The 25,535-nt window shown below is 45.5% G+C and overlaps 2 protein-coding genes and 2 pseudogenes across 2 annotated transcripts; 2 read left to right on the top strand and 2 right to left on the bottom strand.

Moving 5' to 3' along the window:
• Positions 1–2,361: 2,361 nt before the first annotated feature.
• LOC139292604 (piggyBac transposable element-derived protein 4-like) lies at positions 2,362–3,879 on the top strand (annotated as a pseudogene).
• A 1,161-nt stretch (positions 3,880–5,040) lies between these two features.
• LOC139292009 (trace amine-associated receptor 13c-like) lies at positions 5,041–6,238 on the bottom strand. Its single transcript, XM_070914118.1, has 2 exons — positions 5,982–6,238; positions 5,041–5,854 (listed from the first exon to the last, which is right to left on the bottom strand). The coding sequence occupies exons 1-2, from the start codon at positions 6,155–6,157 to the stop codon at positions 5,041–5,043; spliced, it is 990 nt and encodes a 329-aa protein (XP_070770219.1). The 5' UTR covers positions 6,158–6,238.
• Positions 6,239–15,768: 9,530 nt separating this feature from the next.
• On the bottom strand, positions 15,769–17,007 carry LOC139292008 (trace amine-associated receptor 13c-like). The gene is made up of 2 exons (XM_070914117.1): positions 16,751–17,007; positions 15,769–16,585 (listed from the first exon to the last, which is right to left on the bottom strand). The coding sequence occupies exons 1-2, from the start codon at positions 16,924–16,926 to the stop codon at positions 15,769–15,771; spliced, it is 993 nt and encodes a 330-aa protein (XP_070770218.1). The 5' UTR covers positions 16,927–17,007.
• A 5,521-nt stretch (positions 17,008–22,528) lies between these two features.
• LOC139292602 (piggyBac transposable element-derived protein 4-like) lies at positions 22,529–24,458 on the top strand (annotated as a pseudogene).
• The last annotated feature ends 1,077 nt before the right edge of the window (positions 24,459–25,535 follow it).

The raw sequence follows: 25,535 nt of genomic DNA, 5'->3' as shown, positions 1-25,535 counted from the left end.
GGGTGACGGCGTGAAAAGCGTTACTGACTGTGGTGTAACAGTGATCCAGAGTGTTCCCCTCCCTGGTGGGGCATTTAATAAACTGTTTGTATTTTGGGAGTTCGTGTCTGAGATTACCTTTGTTAAAGTCACCGAGGACAATAACTAAGGAGTCCGGGTTGGTCCACTCCGTTTCCAGTATCTGATCGGCGAGTGCGCGCTGTGCGTCCTGCACGTTGGCCTCCGGTGGAATGTAAACACCGACCAGAATGAATGAAGCGAACTCACGGGGGGAGTAGTAAGGTTTACAGTTTATGAAAAAGGTTTCCAGGGAAGGAGAGCAATGCCGTCGGATCACTGTCACGTCGTTACACCAGCTGCTGTTGATGTAGAAACAAATACCTCCACCCTTTGTTTTGCCGGAGAGGTGCGCGTCGCGGTCCGCTCGGAGTAGCTGGAATCCGTCCAGCTGCAGCGCCGCGTCGGGAGTTCTTTCCCCCAGCCATGTCTCCGTGAAGCACAAAACAGCAGATGAATAAAAGTCCTTGTTTCTCCTCATCAGCAGCTGGAGTTCGTCCATCTTATTCCCCAGTGAGCGCACGTTAGAGAGAAATATTCCGGGCAGCGGTGTCCGTTGTCCTCGCCGGCGAAGACGCACGAGCGCACCGGCACGTTTCCCTCTACGTCGGCGTTGAGCTGCAAAGGTGAGAGCACCTTTGACCAGAATGTCCCATAAAGCAGTTAAAGGTGCCAGAAATTCGGGAAACAAATCCACTGGAGATGTTCCCCTGATGTTCATGAGCTCTTCTCTGGTGAAAGAGCTCCGTGAACCAAAACAAAAAACACTGTTTACAAACAAAACAAGGCAAAACAATGCGCTCCAACAGACCGAGGCAGCCATCCGCGGCGCCATCTTGTCAAACAATAAACCAAACACATGAGACACTAGAATAACGCTGGAACGCTTATCAAAAACAAACTGACACAGAAGGAGGGGAGAACACAGACGAAATACACCCAAGTGAGTAACTAATGAGGGACAGGTGAAACTGATCAGGGCTACACAATCAAAACACATCTTTATACAGAAAGTAATGGATTACAGATATCAGCTGACGATTAAACTTCGGGAAATAAGGAAATAGAGTGAAATGTTATTTCAAATGCACTTTCTAAAAACATTAAGGAAGTGAATTAAAGTGCATTTTTAACCTTTGTGCCCTCCTCGGGCATTTTTGTACATTTTTCTCAACTTTTTTTTTTATTTGGTGATCATGTTGGCTGTGTTATAGCTTTTGGCATGAATTTTTGCAAGAACTTTTCTTTTTAGTAAAATTTTTAAAATCCAATGTCTTCTACTCTTACATGTCTTCTATACTCTCTTGATGCATTTTGCACCCTCTGGACACCTTCGTGGCAAAAATGTACACGCACACAAAAACTGCTATTAAATCATCATACATCAATATTATTTTCTGCTTTTTTTTCATGAATCACTTGAACAACTTCAGACTTGCTTAAAACTACCAAACATTCAATAATTTTCAGGATTTTAACCCCTTTAAATGCCTGTTTAATTATTTGAATTATTTCATTATTTATTACAAAAAGACACAAAAAATTTATTATTTTACATATAATAAATAGTAGAGGGATGGGACATTGGTGGTGATTAGAGTCTTGGATATGTCAAAGATTAGCAACAAAATTGATCTGATTGCATTAGTATTCTGTATGTAGTGTCAGATACTCCCTCTGGACACCTTCGTGGCCAAAAGTGCCTCATTGACTTCCATTAAAACCACATTTTTTAATCTCACTGCCATTACAGTATAACACCATGCATTCTGTAATGTCAGCATTTCATTTTGAAGAAAAGTAGTGATATTTGACATTTTTACTGTATTCCACTATATTCAACCGTTTTCCCATTGCAGGCCGATGCATGAAATTCTTGTATTTTTGCCAGTTATATTATGGAGCCATGTGACTACCAGGGGGCCCCAAGAGTTTTTTTTTTTTTTGGTGTGTGTGTGTGCGTGCGTGCATGCGTGTTTGTGTGTGTGTATGTGTGAGAGAGAGTGTGTGTGTATGAATCTGTATGCACGCACTGATCATTTCAGGGGTGAAATAAGGGCATCTTTTGAGGGATGTGTTTAATGTGCCTTTGAAGAGGTGCTTAAGTAAAAACATGGCCTCTTGCCTTTGCTGTACTCCAAAACAAAAACAACTATTAGTGTGTTTATGCACCTGGCTGCTTTCACAGCCAAAGATAGACATGCAGCTTGGCTGAGGGGTCATTTCATTTGTGAGGAGAAAGACCTGGAGCAAAGAGAAGGAACAAAAATGAAGAGGCTTTTCAGTGCAGAAGAGGCTTCAGAAATGGTCATGCAGCCTTTATCTGCCAGCGAGCTGCAGAACTCATCTGAAGAAGACACAAGCTTCGATGGGGAGTCTGACACGGAATGCTCACTAGAGTCCTCCACTTCTGTGAGGGCCTCTGACGCTTGCTCTGAAAGTGGAGAGGACACTGAGGATCCTGCCCATCCTAACAGTGAGTGGACAGCGAAGAACGGGCAAGTCTGGTCTCCATCTCATGCCAAGACGCTGCGCTACATACAGGCACCCACCGGCATGATGCCAGGGCCCACGAGATATGCCATATCAAGAATCCCTGATGTGGCATCCTCTTTTGACCTTTTCTTCACTCCTGACATGATCCAGCTGATTTTGCAAATGACAAACCTACACGGGAGGAGTTCAGTGTCAGGATGGAGTGATGTGGATGCCCAAGAGATTCGAGCGTATATGGGACTTCTCATCCTGGCAGGTGTGTACCGGTCCAAAGGGGAATCTACCCGCAGCCTGTGGGATGGCCAGAGTGGGAGACCAGTCTTCAGGGCCACCATGTACCACAAACGATTTCAAATGATAAGCGCCAGCCTCCGATTCGATGACCGACTCACCCGTCCTTCTCGACACAAGGAGGATAAGCTTTCTGCTTTCCGGAATATGTGGGACAAGTGGACACAGCGCCTCCCACTCCTGTTCAATCCAGGGGATGACATCTGTGTTGATGAGCAGCTCGTACCCTTCAGAGGCCGCTGCAAATTCCGGCAGTACATGCCCAGCAAGCCAGCGAAGTACGGGCGGAAAATCTGGGTCACCGCAGATGTCGCCACATCACATGCCTGGAGGTGCCAGGTATATAGTGGAAAAGCCGCTGGTGGAGCTCCAGAAATAGCGAGTCATCCTGGACATGACTGAGGGGATCAAGAGTGTCACACTTACTTGTGACAATTCTTTCTCTTCCTATTCACTTGCCCAGGAGCTTCTGAGGAAGAAAGTGGCCCTGGTAGGGACCATCAGGGAAAACAAGCCTGAGCCTCCCCCTATACTGAAGCAGACAAAGGAGAGAGCCGTCTTCACATCTCTGTTTGCACCTACAGTTGTAGGAGGCGGACCCCTCGGTGGCCTCTTGTCCTCTTCTTCAATTGCATTGATGTCTCTGCCTTCAATGCTTTCGTGCTGTTCACTGCAGTGGATCCCTCCTGGAACCAGCAAAGAACATACAGACGGAGGTTGTTCTTAGAGGAGCTGGGGAAATCCATGGTGACCTCAGAGGTCGTGCGGAGAAAGCACCCCCCGCGTACAGCAGCTGCTGCTGCCATGGTGGTGGAGTTACAGACCACTGTTGCTGCCCTCACAGAAACCACCGACACCGCCATTGCCACTGCTGCCACCAGCTCGACCAGGAGGAGAGGTGTGTGCTGGTTGTGCACAGGCCTAAAAAAGAGGTCTTCTACCACCTGCACCAAGTGTAACAGGTGCATTTGTAGAGAGCGCCAGGTCACATGCTGCAGGACCTGCTGGTCTGCAGCTGGAAATGAACTAAACTAAAACACACACATCCTCTCTCAAGTCATTTATCTGTTGTTGCAGTTTGCACAATAAATGTTCACATTGATGAATCAGATGTTGATTTAAAAATTATTTCACTCACACACGCACACACACACACAAAAAAAGCTCGTGGGGCCCCCTGGTAGTCACACGGCTCCATAATATAACTGGCAAAAATACAAGAATTTCATGGATCGGCCTGCAATGGGAAAACGGTTGAATATGGTGGAATACAGTAAAAATGTCAAATATCACTACTTTTCTTCAAAATGAAATGCTGACATTACAGAATGCATGGTTTTATACTGTAATGGCAGTGAGATTAAGAAATGTGGTTTTAATGGAAGTCAATGAGGCACTTTTGGCCACGAAGGTGTCCAGAGGGAGTATCTGACACTACATAAAAAATACTAATGCATACTAATGCATACTAATGCATCAATTTTGTTGCTAATCTTTGACATATCCAAGACTCTAATCACCACCAATGTCCCATCCCTCTACTATTTATTATATGTAAAATAATAAATTTTTTGTGTTTTTTTGTAATAGATAATGAAATAATTCAAATAATTAAACTGGCATTTAAAGGGTTAAAATCCTGAAAATGATTGAATGTTTGGTAGTTTTGAGCAGGGTGGAAGTTGTTTAACAGATTTATGAAAAAAACAATCAGAAAAAAATTTGATGTATGATGATTTAATAGCAGTTTTTGTGTGCGTGTACATTTTTGCCACGAAGGTGTCCAGGGGGTAGTAAATTTGAGGAGGGAACAAGGGTTAACACGTTTTACATTCAGTTTTGTATCCATTACACTTGCATCAAAACTGATATCCTTAAGCACAGGAGTACGGTATGGAGATTACCAAGGAACAGGCTGGTGCTGTAGTTGTTGTTCATCTTTGGAATTTCAGCAAAACACTTTGCATGTGTCCTTAGGTGTTAGGTGACCAAGTACTAGTTACAATATTTCTGGGTGGTTGACAGTGGTTAAAAATGACAAAAAAAAGCTTCACTGTTGCAGTGAAAATGAAACCGTAATTCTTGGTGAATATTGTAACATACACAATGTAAAGACACATATATGATCTGATCATGACCAAGTACATTTTTCTGTTCATGCCGAGGGTCTAATTTCAGGCACCACGCAGAGACTCTCTACATTATGTTGGCCTCACAGGAGTCAGGCTGCAGTATCTTACATGTAACAATGAGCTTAATTGATTTTCTAAACCAGGGATAGAAAAGGGCATAGATCACAGGGTTTAGACAGGAGTTAAAATAGAAAAGACATATTACAAAGGCAGCAGATGAAGCATTGAGCAAGTTGTCTTTGTCCGTAAGAGCGACACAATAATATGGGCAGAGACATATTAGAAACACAACTACAACAACACCGAGAGTCCTGGCTGCTTTCATTTCAGATTTCTTAGCAGTTATTTTCACTGATTGCTGGATTGTGACAGCTACAACATGAGACCTCATGGCACGAGCCTGAGACACAGCCACCATAAATACTCTCATATACAGAACAACAACAATAGTAATGGGAACAATGAAGGAAAATATAACATCTACAAGTCCAGTAACAAAGTCCATGACAATGATACACTCTCCAATGCAGGAATTGTACCTGCCTGGTTGTTTCAGGATATCCTGTAGAATCAGACTAAAGATTACAGAACATATCCAACTCAGAGAAACAGAGACTTGAGCCCTTTTTAGTGTGATTTGGGTGAAGTAATGCAGAGGATAACAAATAGCCACATAGCGGTCAACAGATATAATCACCATGGTTCCTACTGAGGTAGAGGTAATAATATATGCTAGATACTGATACAGAGTACACATGAGGTCACCGAGGAACCAGCAGCCGTCTATGAGCACAATTTGAAAGAACATGAGGAGGCCCGCGAGGAAATCTGAGACAGCCAGAGAGAGGAGGAGGAGGTTGGTGGGGGTCTGAAGCTGCCTGGGGAGGAAGACCAGCAATAAATGTATCAATATTCATCGTATCAATTATCATTCAAATAAAAGCAGACAGAGCAAAGACTGAAATACAAAAATATTACTGAGAAAACATTTATAAATTATACTACTTGAAGTGGGAGATAGAGATGATGACCAGCAGGTTAAGGGCTGCAGTGAGCACAGAGATGGAGGACAGCAGAATGTAAATCAGCATGGCCTCAAAGTGAGGACGCTTTGGCTTCCTGCAGGAGGTGTTGAGGAATTGTGGAAAGCAGAGTTCAGTTCCCTCCAAGGTCTCCATCATCAGAGAGAGGAGAAGCTGCTGAGCTCTAGCAGCTTTTTGGCCAAAGCTCTCTCTGTTACAACTGATTTATCTCTTTCCCCCCTGCCCACCCCTCCTTCCTCCTCACCTCTGTTGCTGTTCTTCTCTCCGTAGAGACTTAAGCACTATGACTTCTGTGCTCATCTTCCCCTTTACAGCACATAACTTATCCATTCAAGTTTCAGTGAGTGGAAAAAAGTTTAGGTGCCATTTAGAGTTAGCTGTCCATTTAAATTGAGTCGAGTTGAGTTCTGCTCAGCTGACACACCAGCGGGAGACATTGCAAGGGTGTTGTAGAGTTCACCGATCTTCTTCGCTGCCTATATCCCTGTTTCAAGTATGCGATCTTCTGTAGCAATTTATGGCAGTCTGTGCACTTTATTGATGCAGATGAGCACAGAGACATAGTAGTTCAGACATAGACGAAGGTTTCGGACAAATAGTCTCTTTTGCTTAGGAAGGTTCCTAACTGACTGAAATGACACGAAGTATCCAAGTGTCTGCAGTGATAAAAGAGCTGGACGAATCTCCTTCAGCATAGGGTACAAAAGGAAAGGAGTTAATGCCGTCCCACAATTCCATGCTGCAGCAACATTTGAAATGACTTTCATCAAGATCAAGGAAAAGTGTTCAGGAAAAAATACAGGAAGTAATTTCTTTTCAACGGAAGCCATAGTTGTTCAAGGCAATGCTGTCAGTGGTCCAGTAAGTTGAAATGGACCATTTTGGAGAAATGGTTCACCACAGTTAGGATGGTGGTGTTACCTTCAGAGGAGGTCAGACAAGAGAGAAGAAGGTAAATGAAGACGACTTTGTCCAACATGTTCCGGAGAACGTCGTTCACCAGAGCCTGAAACACAGCTGGAGCATAAGTCAATCTAAAAGGCATCACTAAATAGTCATAATGTCCAGTGGGTGTGTTAAATGCCGTTTTCCACTTGTCCGCCTCCATAATTCTTACCAAGTGATAGGCATTGTGTAAATCCAATTTGGTGAACACCTTGGCACCTTGGAGCAGTTCAAAGGTGAAAGAGATGAGAGGGAGGGGGTACCTGCTTTTTATAGTGATGTCATTGAGTCCACCATAGTGGATGCAGGGTCGTAATGACTTGTCCTTCTTGCCCACAAAGAAGAATCCCGCTCCTGCGAAAGAGGAAGATGGTCGAAAAATGCCGGCAGCGAGAGATGACGTGATATAATTCTCCATAGCCTCCTTTTTAGGGAACGCCAGAGAGTAAAATGGCATCTGGGAGGTCTGTACCGGGGAGCAGCTTGATGGCCCAGTCGTAGGGGCTATGTGGAGGCAGGGAAGTTGCCCGGGCTTTTTGAAAACCTCTTTAAGATCCAGGAAACAGGAGCGAACTCCAGAGAGGTCAGGAAAGTCAGAGTCTGGAGAGCCGCCTTCCCCCTCCTGAGAGCCCCGAACCGGCACCAGATGGATTCAACGGAGTAGGGGGACACTGGAGAACTACCTTGGAGGGAGAGACAGAGTAAAAACACGTGAGTCAACATCCATTTCCCCGCCCCAAAATCTCACCTAAGGACCAGTTGATGTGTGCGTTATATTGGTTCAACCATGGCAGTCCCAGGAGGAAAGGATGATGAGGTGAATCGAAGAGGTGGAGCAAAAGGAGTTCACTATGTTCAAAAGCTATTGATATCCGGACAGGCTGACTTTGACAAAGCAAACAACCATCCAGGGCATTGGCCTCCAGAGGTTTAGGCAGAGAAAACAGTCTCAAGCCCAGCTTCCAGTCCATGAAGCTCTCATCAGCCCCAGAATCCACGAATACCTGGTGATTGAGAGTTCTGTGGGGCATGATTTGTGGGCGTACTCAACCCACAGGAGCTGCCGGGACCAGGATGCGGTGTGCTGGGAGGCCTTGCAGTCTCCATCACCTGGTTCATCCTCTCCCACTAACCGTTGGACTGGGGATGAAACCCAGATGACAGACTGACGGTGGCCCCTACAAGTGTGTAAAATTCTTTCCAGAAAATAGCGGTGAACTGAGGTCCCCGGTCGTAGACCACGTCAGAAGGGAGACCATGCAGGCGAAGGACGTGCAGCAACACCAGCTCAGCTGTCTCCTTTGCCGAGGGAATCTTGGGCAGTGGCACAAAATGTGCCCGGACAGGCATTTCCAAACTCCCGAGTATCCAGGGTCGCCTACCAAAATCTCTGCTGCACCACTTCTCTGCTCCGCTGGATCCCAGGGTGACAGGAGAGTCGGGAGTTGTGGGCCCACTGGAGGACGTCGGAACGTAGGGAAGGAGGGACGAACAGGCCATTAGGAGGACAAGAGCTGGGCCTAGGCTGATCCTCCAACGCATCCTTAATCCTCTCCTCAACCTCCTAGGAGAGGGAAAAGTTGAATTTAGTGAGGAAGAGGGACCATCTGGACTGTCAGGCGTTTAGTCTTTTGGCCGACCAAATGTATTCCAAGTTCTTGTGGTCGGTCCAAACCAAAAATGGCAACTTGGTTCCCTCAAGCCAGTGGCGCCATTCCTCAAGGGCCAGTTTGACCGCCTGAAGCTCCTGATTGCCGATGTCATAGTTCCTCTCGGCCTGGGCCTGCATGAGAAACTGCAGAGTTGGAGCTTCTGGTCTCTGGTCAACCATTGGGAGAGCACCGCTCCCACCCCCACTTCGAAGGTGTCCACCTCCACCACAAACTGTCTCTCAGGGTCAGGCATTTGGAGGATAGGGGCCGACGTGAACTCGGCTTTGAGGGACTGAAAGACCTCGTCAGCTGAGGGAGACCACTGAAACAGCATCCTGGAGGAGGTTAGTGCCGTGAGTGGGGCAGCCACCGCGCTGTAGTCCCGCATGAACCTTCGATAGAAGTTGGCGAAGCCCAGGAAACATTGTAGCTGCTTGCGGGAGTCAGGAGTGGGCCAGGCCGAGACGGCAGACACCTTGGCGGGATCCATCTGGATACTTCCTGGACTCACGACGTAACCCAAGAAGGAGACAGAGGGAGAGTGAAACTCACACTTCTCTGCCTTGACGTGGAGTGAGTTCTCCAGGAGCCGCTGCAGGACCGCCTGGACGTGTTGAATGTGTTCCTCCTCAGTTTGTGAGAAGATCGAAATGTCATCCAGGTAAACAAACACGTGCTTGTTAATCATGTCCTGGAGCACGTCATTCATTAGAGCCTGGAAAATAGCAGGACCGTTGGTGAGGCCAAAGGGCATGACCAGATACTCGTACTGACCAGTGGGGGTATTGAAGGACGTCTTACACTTATCTCCCTCCCGGATGCGGACCAAGTGGTAGGCCTTACCGCTTGGTCCAATTTGGTGAAGATGGTGACTCCCTCCTGGAGCTTGAAGTTGGAGGAGATGAGAAGAAGGGGGTAACGGTTCTTCACAGTAATGTCATTTCGACCCCGATAGTCTATGAGGTCGCCTTGGATTTGCTGATGACCACCCTGTACTCATGGTACTCGACTGACACCCCCGAAAAGTCAGGTGGAGGACTGGAGCAAGCGGGCAGCTGGGGAGCAGCAGCCTATTGAAGGCAAACTTGGTGGCAGGATGACCCAGCAGGCCCCCTGTAGTGTCAGGGCCCATGGAGACCAGGCTTGGAAGGAGGAGCAGGCAGGTGTCCGGCACTCCCGCTCAGCAGTCCCCCACAGGCGAGCTCACCCAGTAAAGCGGTTAATGGTGAACACCACTCTGGCCTCCTCGGAGGCAAAGGTATGGGGCTGCAGGGTGAAGAGAATAGAACAGTTTGTAATAAAGGGGTTGCAGACTTTCAGATCTCTGTCGGAGGAGAAGCAGGGGCTGCCGGTTGGGCGAAGGCTGCTGCCAGTTGCTGGACTTGAGCGGCTAGCGCTGCTAGTCCCTGTGATTGGTTTGCTGTAGCTTGTTGGATTTCAGCTGCTGTCGGCTGCGGCAAAGAGGAGTGCGCTGGGTCCATCTTTAGCAAGAATGTACTGTAACAGGTGTAGTGAGAACCCAAATGCAGCACACTGAACCAGTGTGAACCAGTGTCACTTTTGTTACTCTCGAGAGCAGACAGAGCGGAGAGCAGGGAAGTAGCTGCACAGTTCAGAGCTACCGTCAGGTAGAGAGTCTTTCTGGGCTTGAGAGGAGCCCGGGGGCTTAAGCTGGAGAAGCCGGACCAAGGAACAGGTGAGTGGAGCGAGGAGGGAGAGCTCACACTCACAGACAACAGTTCAGTCGGGGTGGCGGTACCGTGAGGGATAAGGCAGGAGACAAGGTCGGCAAGGCGGCGGGTCCGGAACCACATGAACAGGCAGCAAGGCAGACAAACCAGGAGGGAGCAGGCAGAAAGCGAGTCGGAGGTAGAGTGGAGGGTGAGTGGAAAACTACTGAGAAGCAGGTAAGGGAAACAGCAGACTTTGGCAAAAGTGGAATTGAAAGAAGTGGTTCGGCTCACCAGTACCCTTCTCGTTACTGGGGAGCCCTGCCTTTTACTGGACACGAAGATAGGAAGTGACCGATCTGAGAGCAGTAGATGCATCTGCCCTCTCGCTCCTCCGCCGTCAGCTTGGCCCTTCCAAGCTGCATGGGTCCCTCCAGACCAACTGAAGAGGGAGCGCGAGCAGGAGATCAGTGAGACGAGAAGGAGGCAGATGACCAGTGCCCCTCCTGGGTGGGAGGAGGAACTGCCAGTCTCACTCTCTCTTTCTCCCCTTCATGAAGGCGATTGTCAATGTTAATGGTCACGGCACTGAAGGAGTCAAGGTCTGAGGGGATCTTGAGAGGAGCCAACAGGTCCTTGATAGAGTCCTTTAACTCTCGATGGAATGCGTCGATCAGCGAAGGGGTGTTCCAACCACTTTCAGCCCCCAAGGTGCAAAACTCTATAGCATAATCTGCCACGCTGCGCTTACCCTGCTGCAGATCCAGGAGCGCTCTCAATGCCTCCCCGGCCGGCTTTTATCCAAGGGGTTGCCGAGAGCACTCATTAAGTTCACTAGGGACTTGGAAATGGGCGACAACTTCAATTCAATTCAATTCAATTCAATTTTATTTATATAGCGCCAAATCACAACAAAAGTCATCTCATTACACTTTACAAAATAGAGCAGGTCTGGACAGACTCTTTATAATGTTATTACAGAGACCCAACGGTTCCCACCATGAGCAAGCACTTTGGCGACAGTGACAAGGAAAAACTTCCTTTTAAGAGGCAGAAAACTCGAGCAGAACCAGAGTCTAGGTGGGCGGTCATCTGCTTTGACCGGTTGGGTTACAACCTACTCCCCTCCGCTGTAGCCCATGCTTCAGCCCTCTCAGTCAGGTGGAAAATTATGTAAGCCACCTTGGCTCAGTCAGTGGGGAAGGCTACAGCTTGTAATTTGAAGTGGAGACTACACTGAACCAGGAACAGCCTACTGTTCCCAGAAACCCCAGAGAAGCGTTTCAGCCGGGAAAGGTGTAGAGCTGGAGTTGAAACCTGGACTGGAAGAGGAGCAAGACTAGGCGCTGGAGCCGCTTTAGGAACCAGAGTTATCAAAGGGTTCCGAGGCTGAACCAACAAAGTCTTGGTATGAGTGGTGAGTTGTTGGACTTGCTCTGGGAGATGACTGACCTGACCACCGATGAGAGTTTGGAAACCATTGTGACAATTGGCAAGCTCACAAACTCCGGTGCACATGGAAGAGAGTTGCTCCTCGTGGTGACGGATCCGTGTTCCATGCTGAGCACGGATAGCAGCAACCCAAGGATCAGAGTCAATTGAGTCCACTGTGGCCTGTTTGTGCTGTAGCGACCAGGTTCACAAGGTGGAGGACTCAAATGCACAACACAGACTCAGATAGGTTGAAAGCAAGCAGTCTTTACACAGGCAGAGTTCGGTACACAGGTAAGCAGTAAGACAAGGCAGATAAATCCAGTAGGGAGTAGGCAGAGGTGTAGTCAAACCAATCAAAATCCAATAAACCAAACACATGAGACACTAGAATAACGCTGGAACGCTTATCAAAAACAAACTGACACAGAAGGAGGGGAGAACACAGACGAAATACACCCAAGTGAGTAACTAATGAGGGACAGGTGAAACTAATCAGGGCTACACAATCAAAACACATCTTTATACAGAAAGTAATGGATTACAGATATCAGCTGATGATTAAACTTCGGGAAATAAGGAAATAGAGTGAAATGTTATTTCAAATGCACTTTCTAAAAACATTAAGGAAGTGAATTAAAGTGCGTTTTTAACCCTTGTGCCCTCCTCGGGCATTTTTGTACATTTTTCTCAACTTTTTTTTTTATTTGGTGATCATGTTGGCTGTGTTACAGCTTTTGGCATGAATTTTTGCAAGAACTTTTCTTTTTAGTAAAATTTTTAAAATCCAATGTCTTCTACTCTTACATGTCTTTTATACTTTCTTGATGCATTTTGCACCCTCTGGACACCTTCGTGGCAAAAATGTACACGCACACAAAAACTGCTATTAAATCATCATACATCAATAGTTTTTTTCTGGGTTTTTTTCATAAATCACTTGAACAACTTCAAACTTGCTTAAAACTACCAAACATTCAATAATTTTCAGGATTTTAACCCTTTAAATGCCTGTTTAATTATTTGAATTATTTCATTATTTATTACAAAAAAACACAAAAAATTAATTATTTTCCATATGATAAATAATAGAGGGATGGGACATTGGTGGTGATTAGAGTCTTGGATATGTCAAAGATTAGCAACAAAATTGATTTGATTGCATTAGAATTTTTTATGTAGTGTCAGATACTCCCTCTGGACACCTTCGTGGCCAAATCTCACTGCCATTACAGTATAAAACCATGCATTCTGTAATGTCAGCATTTCATTTTGAAGAAAAGTAGTGATATTTAACATTTTTACTGTATTTCACTATATTCAACCGTTTTCCCATTGCAGGCCGATGCATGAAATTCTTGTATTTTTGCCAGTTATTTTATGGAGCCATGTGACTACCAGGGGGCCCCAAGAGTTTTTTTTTTTTTTGGTGTGTGTGTGTGCGTGCGTGCATGCGTGTGTGTGTGTGTGTATGTGTGAGAGAGTGTGTGTGTATGAATCTGTAAGCACGCACTGATCATTTCAGGGGTGAAATAAGGGCATCTTTTGAGGGATGTGTTTAATGTGTCTTTGAAGAGGTGCTTGAGTAAAAACATGGCCTCTTGCCTTTGCTGTACTCCAAAACAAAAACAACTATTAGTGTGTTTATGCACCTGGCTACTTTCACAACCAAAGATAAACATGCAGCTTGGCTGAGGGGTCATTTCATTTGTGAGGAGAAAGACCTGGAGCAAAGAGAAGGAACAAAAATGAAGAGGCTTTTCAGTGCAGAAGAGGCTTCAGAAATGGTCATGCAGCCTTTATCTGCCAGCGAGCTGCAGGACTCATCTGAAGAAGACACAAGCTTCGATGGGGAGTCTGACACGGAATGCTCACTAGAGTCCTCCACTTCTGTGAGGGCCTCTGACGCTTGCTCTGAAAGTGGAGAGGACACTGAGGATCCTGCCCATCCTAACAGTGAGTGGACAGCGAAGAAAGGGGAAGTCTGGTCTCCATCTCATGCCAAGACGCTGCGCTACATTCAGGCACCCACCGGCATGATGCCAGGGCCCACGAGATATGCCATATCAAGAATCCATGATGTGGCATCCTCTTTTGACCTTTTCTTCACTCCTGAAATGATCCAGCTGATTTTGCAAATGACAAACCTACACGGGAGGCGTTCAGTGTCAGGATGGAGTGATGTGGATGCCCAAGAGATTCGAGCGTATATGGGACTTCTCATCCTGGCAGGTGTGTACCGGTCCAAAGGGGAATCTACCCGCAGCCTGTGGGATGGCCAGAGTGGGAGACCAGTCTTCAGGGCCACCATGTCCAACAAACGATTTCAAATGATAAGCGCCAGCCTCCGATTCGATGACCGACTCACCCGTCCTTCTCGACACAAGGAGGATAAGCTTTCTGCTTTCCGGAATATGTGGGACAAGTGGACACAGCGCCTCCCACTCCTGTTCAATCCAGGGGATGACATCTGTGTTGATGAGCAGCTCGTACCCTTCAGAGGCCGCTGCAAATTCTGGCAGTACATGCACAGCAAGCCAGCGAAGTACCATTGCCACTGCTGCCACCAGCTCGACCAGGAGGAGAGGTGTGTGCTGGTTGTGCACAGGCCTAAAAAAGAGGTCTTCTGCCACCTGCACCAAGTGTAACAGGTGCATTTGTAGAGAGCGCCAGGTCACATGCTGCAGGACCTGCTGGTCTGCAGCTGGAAATGAACTAAACATAAAGACACACACCTCTCTCAAGTCATTTATCTGTTGTTGCAGTTTGCAAAATAAATGTTCACATTGATGAATCAGATGTTGATTTAAAAATTATTTCACTCACACACACACACACACACACACAAAAAGCTCTTGGGGCCCCCTGGTAGTCACAGGGCTCCGTAATATAACTGGCAAAAATACAAGAATTTCATGGATCGGCCTGCAATGGGAAAACGGTTGAATATGGTGGAATACAGTAAAAATGTCAAATATCACTACTTTTCTTCAAAATGAAATGCTGACATTACAGAATGCATGGTTTAATACTGTAATGGCAGTGAGATTAAAAAATGTGGTTTTAATGGAAGTCAATGAGGTACTTTTGGCCACGAAGGTGTCCAGAGGGAGTATCTGACACTACATAAAAAATTCTAATGCAATCAAATCAATTTTGTTGCAAATCGTTGACATATCCAAGACTCTAATCACCACCAATGTCCCATCCCTCTACTATTTATTATATGGAAAATAATTAATTTTTTGTGTTTTTTAAAGATAAATAATTAATAATTCAAATAATTAAACAGGCATTTAAAGAGTTAAAATCCTGAATATTATTAAATATTTGATCATTTTGACCAGGGCTGAAGATGATTAAGGGATTCAAGCAAAAAAAACATAAAAAAAAATATGGAAGAAAATATGTAAAATAATTAATTTTTTGGGTTTTTTTGTAATAAATAATGAAATAATTCAAATAATTAAACTGGCATTTAAAGGGTTAAAATCCTGAAAATGATTGAATGTTTGGTAGTTTTGAGCAGGGTGGAAGTTGTTTAACAGATTTATGAAAAAAATAATCAGAAAAAATTTTGATGTATGATGATTTAATAGCAGTTTTTGTGTGCGTGTACATTTTTGCCACGAAGGTGTCTAGAGGGTAGTAAATTTGAGGAGGGCACAAGGGTTAACACGTTTTACATTCAGTTTTGTATCCATTACACTTGCATCAAAACTGATATCCTTAAGCACAGGAGTACGGTATGGAGATTACCAACGAACAGGCTGGTACTGTAGTTGTTGTTCATCTTTGAAATTTCAGCAAAACACTTTGCATGTGTCCTTAGGTGTTAGGTGACCAAGTACTAGTTACAATATTTCTGGGTGGTTGACAGTGGTTAAAAATGACAAAAAAAAGCTTCACTGTTGCAGTGAAAATGAAACCGTAATTCTTGGTGAATATTGTAACATACACAATGTAAAGACACATATATGATCTGATCATGACCAAGTACATACTTCTGTTCATGCCGAGGGTCTAATTTCAGGCACCACGCAGAGACTCTCTACATTATGTTGGCCTCACAGGAGTCAGGCTGCAGTATCTTACATGTAACAATGAGCTTAATTGATTTTCTAAACCAGGGATAAAAAAGGGCATAGATCACAGGGTTTAGACAGGAGTTAAAATAGAAAAGACATATTACAAAGGCAGCAGATGAAGCATTGAGCAAGTTGTCTTGGCCCGAAAGAGCGACACAATAATATGGGCAGAGACATATTAGAAACACAACTACAACAACACCGAGAGTCCTGGCTGCTTTCATTTCAGATTTCTTAGCAGTTACTTTCACTGATTGCTGGATTGTGACAGCTGCAATATGAGACCGCATGGCACGAGCCTGAGACACAGCCACCATAAATACTCTCATATACAGAACAACAATAAGAGTAATGGGAACAATGAAGGAAAATATAACATCTACAAGTCCAGCAACAAAGTCAATGACAATGATACACTCTCCAATGCAGGAGTTGTACCTGCCTGGCTGTTTCAGGATATCCTGTAGAATCAGACTTTGAAAGATTACAGAACATATCCAACACAGAGAAACAGAGACTTGAGCCCTTTTTAGTGTGATTTGGGTGGAGTAATGCAGAGGATGACAAATAGCCACATAGCGGTCAACAGATATAATCACCATGGTTCCTACTGAGGCAGAGGTAATAATATATGCTAGATACTGATACAGAGTACACATGAGGTCACCGAGGAACCAGCAGCCATCAATAAGCACAATTTGAAAGAACATGAGGAGGCCCACGAGGAAATCCGAGACAGCCAGAGAGAGGAGGAGGAGGTTAGTGGGGGTCTGAAGTTGCCTGGGGAGGAAGACCAGCAATAAATGTATCAATATTTATAGTGTTGATAGAGCAAAGATTTAAATACAATATTTAGAAAATTACTCTTTTCCTCACAGTTTAAGATCAGGTCATACTTAATATTACTATCTACCAGTTTCGTAAATTAATGAAGTATTTGGCTACTTGAAGTGGGAGATAGAGATGATGACCAGCAGGTTAAGGGCTGCAGTGAGCACAGAGATGGAGGACAGCAGAATGTAAATCAGCATGGCCTCAAAGTGAGGACGCTTTGGCTTCCTGCAGGAGGTGTTGAGGAATTGTGGAAAGCAGAGTTCAGTTCCCTCCAAGGTCTCCATCATCAGAGAGAGGAGAAGCTGCTGAGCTCTAGCAGCTGTTTGGCCAAAGCTCTCTCTGTTACAACTGATTTATCTCTTTCCTCCCTGCCCACCCCTCCTTCCTCCCCACCTCTGCTGCTGTTCTTCTCTCCGTAGAGACTTAAGCACTATGACTTCTGTGCTCATCTTCCTCTTTACAGCACATAACTTATCCATTCAAGTTTCAGTGAGTGGAAAAAAGTTTAGGTGCCATTTAGAGTTAGCTGTCCATTTAAATTGAGTCGAGTTGAGTTGTGCTCAGCTGACACACCAGCGGGAGACATTGCAAGGGTGTTGTAGAGTTCACCGATCTTCTTCGCTGCCAATATCCCTGTTTCAAGTATGCGATCTTCTGTAGCAATTTATGGCAGTCTGTGCACTTTATTGATGCAGATGAGCACAGAGACATAGTAGTTCAGACATAGACGAAGGTTTCAGACAAATAGTCTCTTTTGCTTAGGAAGGTTCCTAACTGACTGAAATGACACGGAAGTATCCAAATGTCTGCAGTGATAAAAGAGCTGGACGAATATCCTTCAGCATAGGGTACAAAAGGAAAGGAGTTAATGCCGTCCCACAATTCCATGCTGCAGCAACATTTGAAATGACTTTCATCAAGATCAAGGAAAAGTGTTTAGGAAAAAATACAGGAAGTAATTTCTATTCAATGGAAGCCATAGTTGTTCAAGTCACTGCTGTCAGTGGTCCAGTAAGTTGAAATGAACCATTTTGGAGAAACGGTCCACCACAGTTAGGATGGTGGTGTTACCTTCAGAGGAGGGCAGACAAGAGACAAATTTCAGGGAGATGTCAGACCAATTCAATTTTTTTCAACAAAAAGCTAATGGTCAAGGAGCCAAGACAGTGCCTGGTGGACATGTTGGACATGGGTGGCTTTGTCAGGGGAGAAGATGAGGATATCGTCAAGGTAAACGAAGACGACTTTGTCCAACGTGTTCCGGAGAACGTCGTTCACCAGAGCCTGAAACACAGCTGGAGCATTAGTCAATCCAAAAGGCATCACTAAATAGTCATAATGTCCAGTGGGAGTGTTAAATGCCGTTTTCCACTTGTCCGCCTCCCTAATTCTTACCAAGTGATAGGCATTGTGTAAATCCAATTTGGTGAACACCATGGCACCTTGGAGCAGTTCAAAGGTGAAAGAGATGTGAGGGAGGGGGTAACTGCTTTTTATAGTGATGTCATTGAGTCCACCATAGTGGATGCAGGGTCGTAATGACTTGTCCTTCTTGCCCACAAAGAAGAAACCCGCTCCTGCGAAAGAGGAAGATGGTCGAATAATGCCGGCAGCGAGAGATGACGTGATATAATTCTCCATAGCCTCCTTTTTAGGGAACGCCAGAGAGTAAAATGGCTTCTGGGAGGTCTGTACCGGGGAGCAGCTTGGTGGCCCAGTCGTAGGGGCTATGTGGAGGCAGGGAAGTTGCCCGGGCTTTGTTGAAAACCTCTTTAAGATCCAGGAAACAGGAGCGAACCCCAGAGAGGTCAGGAAAGTCAGAGTCTGGAGAGCCGCCTTCCCCCTCCTGAGAGCCCCAAACCGGAACCAGATGAATTCAACAGAGTAGGGGGACACTGGAGAACTACCTTGGAGGGAGAGACAGAGTAAAAACAAGTGAGTCAACATCCGTTTCCCCACCCCAAAATCTCACCTAAGGACCAGTTGATGTGTGCGTTATATTGGTTCAACCATGGCAGTCCCAGGAGGGGAGGATGATGAGGTGAATCGAAGAGGTGGAGCAAAAGGAGTTCACTATGTTCAAAAGCTATTGATATCCGGACAGTCTGACTTTGACAAAGCAAACAACCATCCAGGGCATTGGCCTCCAGGGGTTTAGGCAGAGAAAACAGTCTCAAGCCCAGCTTCCAGTCCATGAAGCTCTCATCAGCCCCAGAATCCACGAATACCTGGTGATTGAGAGTTCTGTGGGGTGTGAATTGTGGGCGTACTCAACCCACAGGTGCTGCCGGGACCAGGATGCAGTGTGCTGGGAGGCCTTGCAGTCTCCATCTCCTGGTTCATCCTCTCCCACTAACCGTTGGACTGGGGATGAAACCCAGATGACAGACTGACGGTGGCCCCTACAAGTGTGTAAAATTCTTTCCAGAAAATAGCGGTGAACTGAGGTCCCCGGTCGGAGACCACGTCAGAAGGGAGACCATGCAGGCGAAAGACGTGCAGCAACAACAGCTCAGTGTTCCAGTGGTCTCCCTCAGCTGACGAGGTCTTTCAGTCCCTCAAAGCCGAGTTCACGTCGGCCCCTATCCTCCAAATGCCTGACCCTGAGAGACAGGGTCAGGCATAAACAGGTAGAGAGTCTTTCTGGGCTTGAGAGGAGCCCAGGGGCTTAAGCTGGAGAAGCCGGACCAAGGAACAGGTGAGTGGAGCGAGGAGGGAGAGCTCACACTCACAGACAACAGTTCAGTCGGGGTGGCGGTACCGTGAGGGATAAGGCAGGAGACAAGGTCGGCAAGGCGGCGGGTCCGGAACCACATGAACAGGCAGCAAGGCAGACGAACCAGGAGGGAGCAGGCAGAAAGCGAGTCGGAGGTAGAGTGGAGGGTGAGTGGAAAACTACTGAGAAGCAGGTAAGGGAAACAGCAGACTTTGGCAAAAGTGGAATTGAAAGAAGTGGTTCGGCTCACCAGTACCCTTCTCGTTACTGGGGAGCCCTGCCTTTTACTGGACACGAAGATAGGAAGTGACCGATCTGAGAGCAGTAGATGCATCTGCCCTCTCGCTCCTCCGCCGTCAGCTTGGCCCTTCCAAGCTGCATGTGTCCCTCCAGACCAACTGAAGAGGGAGCGCGAGCAGGAGATCAGTGAGACGAGAAGGAGGCAGATGACCAGTGCCCCTCCTGGGTGGGAGGAGGAACTGCCAGTCTCACTCTCTCTTTCTCCCCTTCATGAAGGCGATTGTCAATGTTAATGGTCACGGCACTGAAGGAGTCAAGGTCTGAGGGGATCTTGAGAGGAGCCAACAGGTCCTTGATAGAGTCCTTTAACTCTCGATGGAATGCGTTGATCAGCGAAGGGGTGTTCCAACCACTTTCAGCCCCCAAGGTGCAAAACTCTATAGCATAATCTGCCACGCTGCGCTTACCCTGCTGCAGATCCAGGAGCGCTCTCAATGCCTCCCGGCCGGCTTTTATCCAAGGGTTTGCCGAGAGCACTCATTAAGTTCACTAGGGACTTGGAAATGGGCGACAACTTCAATTCAATTCAATTCAATTCAATTTTATTTATATAGCGCCAAATCACAACAAAAGTCATCTCATTACACTTTACAAAATAGAGCAGGTCTGGACAGACTCTTTCTAATGTTATTACAGAGACCCAACGGTTCCCACCATGAGCAAGCACTTTGGCGACAGTGACAAGGAAAAACTTCCTTTTAAGAGGCAGAAAACTCGAGCAGAACCAGAGTCTAGGTGGGCGGTCATCTGCTTTGACCAGTTGGGTTACAACCTACTCCCCTCCGCTGTAGCCCATGCTTCAGCCCTCTCAGTCAGGTGGAAAATTATGTAAGCCACCTTGGCTCAGTCAGTGGGGAAGGCTACAGCTTGTAATTTGAAGTGGAGACTACACTGAACCAGGAACAGCCTACTGTTCCCAGAAACCCCAGAGAAGCGTTTCAGCCGGGAAAGGTGTAGAGCTGGAGTTGAAACCTGGACTGGAAGAGGAGCAAGACTAGGCGCTGGAGCCGCTTTAGGAACCAGAGTTATCAAAGGGTTCCGAGGCTGAACCAACAAAGTCTTGGTATGAGTGGTGAGTTGTTGGACTTGCTCTGGGAGACGACTGACCTGGCCACCGATGAGAGTTTGGAAACCATTGTGACAATTGGCAAGCTCACAAACTCCGGTGCACATGGAAGAGAGTTGCTCCTCGTGGTGACGGATCCGTGTTCCATGCTGAGCACGGATAGCAGCAACCCAAGGATCAGAGTCAATTGAGTCCACTGTGGCCTGTTTGTGCTGTAACGACCAGGTTCACAAGGTGGAGGACTCAAATGCACAACACAGACTCAGATAGGTTGAAAGCAAGCAGTCTTTACACAGGCAGAGTTCGGTACACAGGTAAGCAGTAAGACAAGGTAGATAAATCCAGTAGGGAGTAGGCAGAGGTGTAGTCAAACCAATCAAAATCCAATAAACCAAACACATGAGACACTAGAATAACGCTGGAACGCTTATCAAAAACAAACTGACACAGAAGGAGGGGAGAACACAGACGAAATACACCCAAGTGAGTAACTAATGAGGGACAGGTGAAACTGATCAGGGCTACACAATCAAAACACATCTTTTTACAGAAAGTAATGGATTACAGATATCAGCTGACGATTAAACTTCGGGAAATAAGGAAATAGAGTGAAATGTTATTTCAAATGCACTTTCTAAAAACATTAAGGAAGTGAATTAAAGTGCGTTTTTAACCCTTGTGCCCTCCTCTGGCATTTTTGTACATTTTTCTCAACTTTTTTTTTTATTTGGTGATCATGTTGGCTGTGTTACAGCTTTTGGCATGAATTTTTGCAAGAACTTTTCTTTTTAGTAAAATTTTTAAAATCCAATGTCTTCTACTCTTACATGTCTTTTATACTTTCTTGATGCATTTTGCACCCTCTGGACACCTTCGTGGCAAAAATGTACACGCACACAAAAACTGCTATTAAATCATCATACATCAATAGTTTTTTTCTGTTTTTTTTTCATAAATCACTTGAACAACTTCAGACTTGCTTAAAACTACCAAACATTCAATAATTTTCAGGATTTTAACCCTTTAAATGCCTGTTTAATTATTTGAATTATTTCATTATTTATTACAAAAAAACACAAAAAATTAATTATTTTCCATATAATAAATAATAGAGGGATGGGACATTGGTGGTGATTAGAGTCTTGGATATGTCAAAGATTAGCAACAAAATTGATTTGATTGCATTAGAATTTTTTATGTAGTGTCAGATACTCCCTCTGGACACCTTCGTGGCCAAATCTCACTGCCATTACAGTATAACACCATGCATTCTGTAATGTCAGCATTTCATTTTGAAGAAAAGTAGTGATATTTGACATTTTTACTGTATTTCACTATATTCAACCGTTTTCCCATTGCAGGCCGATGCATGAAATTCTTGTATTTTTGCCAGTTATTTTATGGAGCCATGTGACTACCAGGGGGCCCCAAGAGTTTTTTTTTTTTTTTGGTGTGTGTGTGTGCGTGCGTGCATGCGTGTTTGTGTGTGTGTATGTGTGAGAGAGAGTGTGTGTGTATGAATCTGTATGCACGCACTGATCATTTCAGGGGTGAAATAAGGGCATCTTTTGAGGGATGTGTTTAATGTGTCTTTGAAGAGGTGCTTGAGTAAAAACATGGCCTCTTGCCTTTGCTGTACTCCAAAACAAAAACAACTATTAGTGTGTTTATGCACCTGGCTGCTTTCACAGCCAAAGATAAACATGCAGCTTGGCTGAGGGGTCATTTCATTTGTGAGGAGAAAGACCTGGAGCAAAGAGAAGGAACAAAAATGAAGAGGCTTTTCAGTGCAGAAGAGGCTTCAGAAATGGTCATGCAGCCTTTATCTGCCAGCGAGCTGCAGGACTCATCTGAAGAAGACACAAGCTTCGATGGGGAGTCTGACACGGAATGCTCACTAGAGTCCTCCACTTCTGTGAGGGCCTCTGACGCTTGCTCTGAAAGTGGAGAGGACACTGAGGATCCTGCCCATCCTAACAGTGAGTGGACAGCGAAGAACGGGCAAGTCTGGTCTCCATCTCATGCCAAGACGCTGCGCTACATTCAGGCCCCCACCGGCATGATGCCAGGGCCCACGAGATATGCCATATCAAGAATCCATGATGTGGCATCCTCTTTTGACCTTTTCTTCACTCCTGACATGATCCAGCTGATTTTGCAAATGACAAACCTACACGGGAGGTGTTCAGTGTCTGGATGGAGTGATGTGGATGCCCAAGAGATTCGAGCGTATATGGGACTTCTCATCCTGGCAGGTGTGTACCGGTCCAAAGGGGAATCTACCCGCAGCCTGTGGGATGGCCAGAGTGGGAGACCAGTCTTCAGGGCCACCATGTCCCACAAACGATTTCAAATGATAAGCGCCAGCCTCCGATTCGATGACCGACTCACCCGTCCTTCTCGACACAAGGAGGATAAGCTTTCTGCTTTCCGGAATATGTGGGACAAGTGGACACAGCGCCTCCCACTCCTGTTCAGTCCAGGGGACGACATCTGTGTTGATGAGCAGCTCGTACCCTTCAGAGGCCGCTGCAAATTCCGGCAGTACATGCCCAGCAAGCCAGCGAAGTATGGGCTGAAAATCTGGGTCACCGCAGATGTCGCCACATCACATGCCTGGAGGTGCCAGGTATATACTGGAAAAGCCGCTGGTGGAGCTCCAGAAATGGGCCAGGGAAAGCGAGTCATCCTGGACATGACTGAGGGGCTCAAGGGTGTCACACTTACTTGTGACAATTTTTTCACTTCCTACTCACTTGCCCAGGAGCTTCTGAGGAAGAAAGTGGCCCTGGTAGGGACCATCAGGGCAAACAAGCCTGAGCTTCCCCCCACACTAAAGCAGACAAAGGAGAGAGCCGTCTTCTCATCTCTGTTTGCATTCACAACCACCACCACAGCGGTGAGCTACATCCCGCGACGGGGAAGAAATGTCCTCCTTCTGAGCAGCAAACACCGGGAACCAGCTATACACTATACATCAGGATGAAAAGCAGAAACCACAAATCATCATTGACTACAATCGCTGCAAGGGTGGCGTGGACAACCTTGACAAGGTATGTTGTATGCTTTTATTACTATATGAATTGATTCCAGACTTAGTCTATTTATTCTCACTGATTTCATGTGTTTGTTTGAGATAAATATGTATTTATTATGATTGCTTATCATTCATTAGACCTATTTCTTGCATTTATATAAAGAATGAATTATATAAAATACTTGTGAATGTGAATATTTATTTAGATTCTTTTTCTTTCTTGGTCGTTTGTAGGTGGTCAGCACCTACAGTTGGAGGTAGGACCCCTCGGTGGCCTCTTGTCCTCTTCTTCAATTGCATTGATGTCTCTGCCTTCAATGCTTTCGTGCTGTTCACTGCAGTGGATCCCTCCTGGAACCAGCAAAGAACATACAGACGGAGGTTGTTCTTAGAGGAGCTGGGGAAATCCATGGTGACCTCAGAGGTCGTGCGGAGAAAGCACCCCCCGCGTACAGCAGCTGCTGCTGCCATGGTGGTGGAGTTACAGACCACTGTTGCTGCCCTCACAGAAACCACCGACACCGCCATTGCCACTGCTGCCACCAGCTCGACCAGGAGGAGAGGTGTGTGCTGGTTGTGCACAGGCCTAAAAAAGAGGTCTTCTACCACCTGCACCAAGTGTAACAGGTGCATTTGTAGAGAGCGCCAGGTCACATGCTGCAGGACCTGCTGGTCTGCAGCTGGAAATGAACTAAACTAAAACACACACATCCTCTCTCAAGTCATTTATCTGTTGTTGCAGTTTGCACAATAAATGTTCACATTGATGAATCAGATGTTGATTTAAAAATTATTTCACTCACACACGCACACACACAGACAAAAAAAGCTCGTGGGGCCCCCTGGTAACCACACGGCTCCGTAATATAACTGGCAAAAATACAAGAATTTCATGGATCGGCCTGCAATGGGAAAACGGTTGAATATGGTGGAATACAGTAAAAATGTCAAATATCACTACTTTTCTTCAAAATGAAATGCTGACATTACAGAATGCATGGTTTTATACTGTAATGGCAGTGAGATTAAAAAATGTGGTTTTAATGGAAGTCAATGAGGCACTTTTGGCCACGAAGGTGTCCAGAGGGAGTATCTGACACTACATAAAAAATACTAATGCATACTAATGCATCAATTTTGTTGCTAATCTTTGACATATCCAAGACTCTAATCACCACCAATGTCCCATCCCTCTACTATTTATTATATGTAAAATAATAAATTTTTTGTGTTTTTTTGTAATAGATAATGAAATAATTCAAATAATTAAACTGGCATTTAAAGGGTTAAAATCCTGAAAATGATTGAATGTTTGGTAGTTTTGAGCAGGGTGGAAGTTGTTTAACAGATTTATGAAAAAAACAATCAGAAAAAAATTTGATGTATGATGATTTAATAGCAGTTTTTGTGTGCGTGTACATTTTTGCCACGAAGGTGTCCAGGGGGTAGTAAATTTGAGGAGGGCACAAGGGTTAACACGTTTTACATTCAGTTTTGTATCCATTACACTTGCATCAAAACTGATATCCTTAAGCACAGGCCTACGGTATGGAGATTACCAACGAACAGGCTGGTGCTGTAGTAGTTGTTCATCTTTGGAATTTCAGCAAAACACTTTGCATGTGTCCTTAGGTGTTAGGTGACCAAGTACTAGTTACAATATTTCTGGGTGGTTGACAGTGGTTAAAAATGACAAAAAAAAAGCTTCACTGTTGCAGTGAAAATGAAACGGTAATTCTTGGTGAATATTGTTACACACACAATGTAAAGACACATA

This window comes from Enoplosus armatus, chromosome 11 (genome assembly GCF_043641665.1).
Source record: "Enoplosus armatus isolate fEnoArm2 chromosome 11, fEnoArm2.hap1, whole genome shotgun sequence".
NCBI classification, from domain to species: Eukaryota; Metazoa; Chordata; class Actinopteri; order Centrarchiformes; family Enoplosidae; genus Enoplosus; species Enoplosus armatus.
Note: the sequence above shows the minus strand (reverse complement) of the source record. Positions and strands in the feature narration are given on the sequence as shown.

What these genes read in the sequence shown, in the direction of transcription:
- LOC139292008 (XM_070914117.1), bottom strand. Translation starts at nt 16,926, where the DNA reads ATGATGGAGACCTTGGAGGGAACTGAACTCTGCTTTCCACAATTCCTC. An exon ending in ATCTCTATCTCCCACTTCAA is followed by an intron (nt 16,586 to 16,750) that starts GTAGCCAAATAC and finishes CTTCCTCCCCAG; the next exon opens with GCAACTTCAGACCCCCACTA.
- LOC139292009 (XM_070914118.1), bottom strand. Translation starts at nt 6,157, where the DNA reads ATGATGGAGACCTTGGAGGGAACTGAACTCTGCTTTCCACAATTCCTC. An exon ending in ATCTCTATCTCCCACTTCAA is followed by an intron (nt 5,855 to 5,981) that starts GTAGTATAATTT and finishes CTTCCTCCCCAG; the next exon opens with GCAGCTTCAGACCCCCACCA.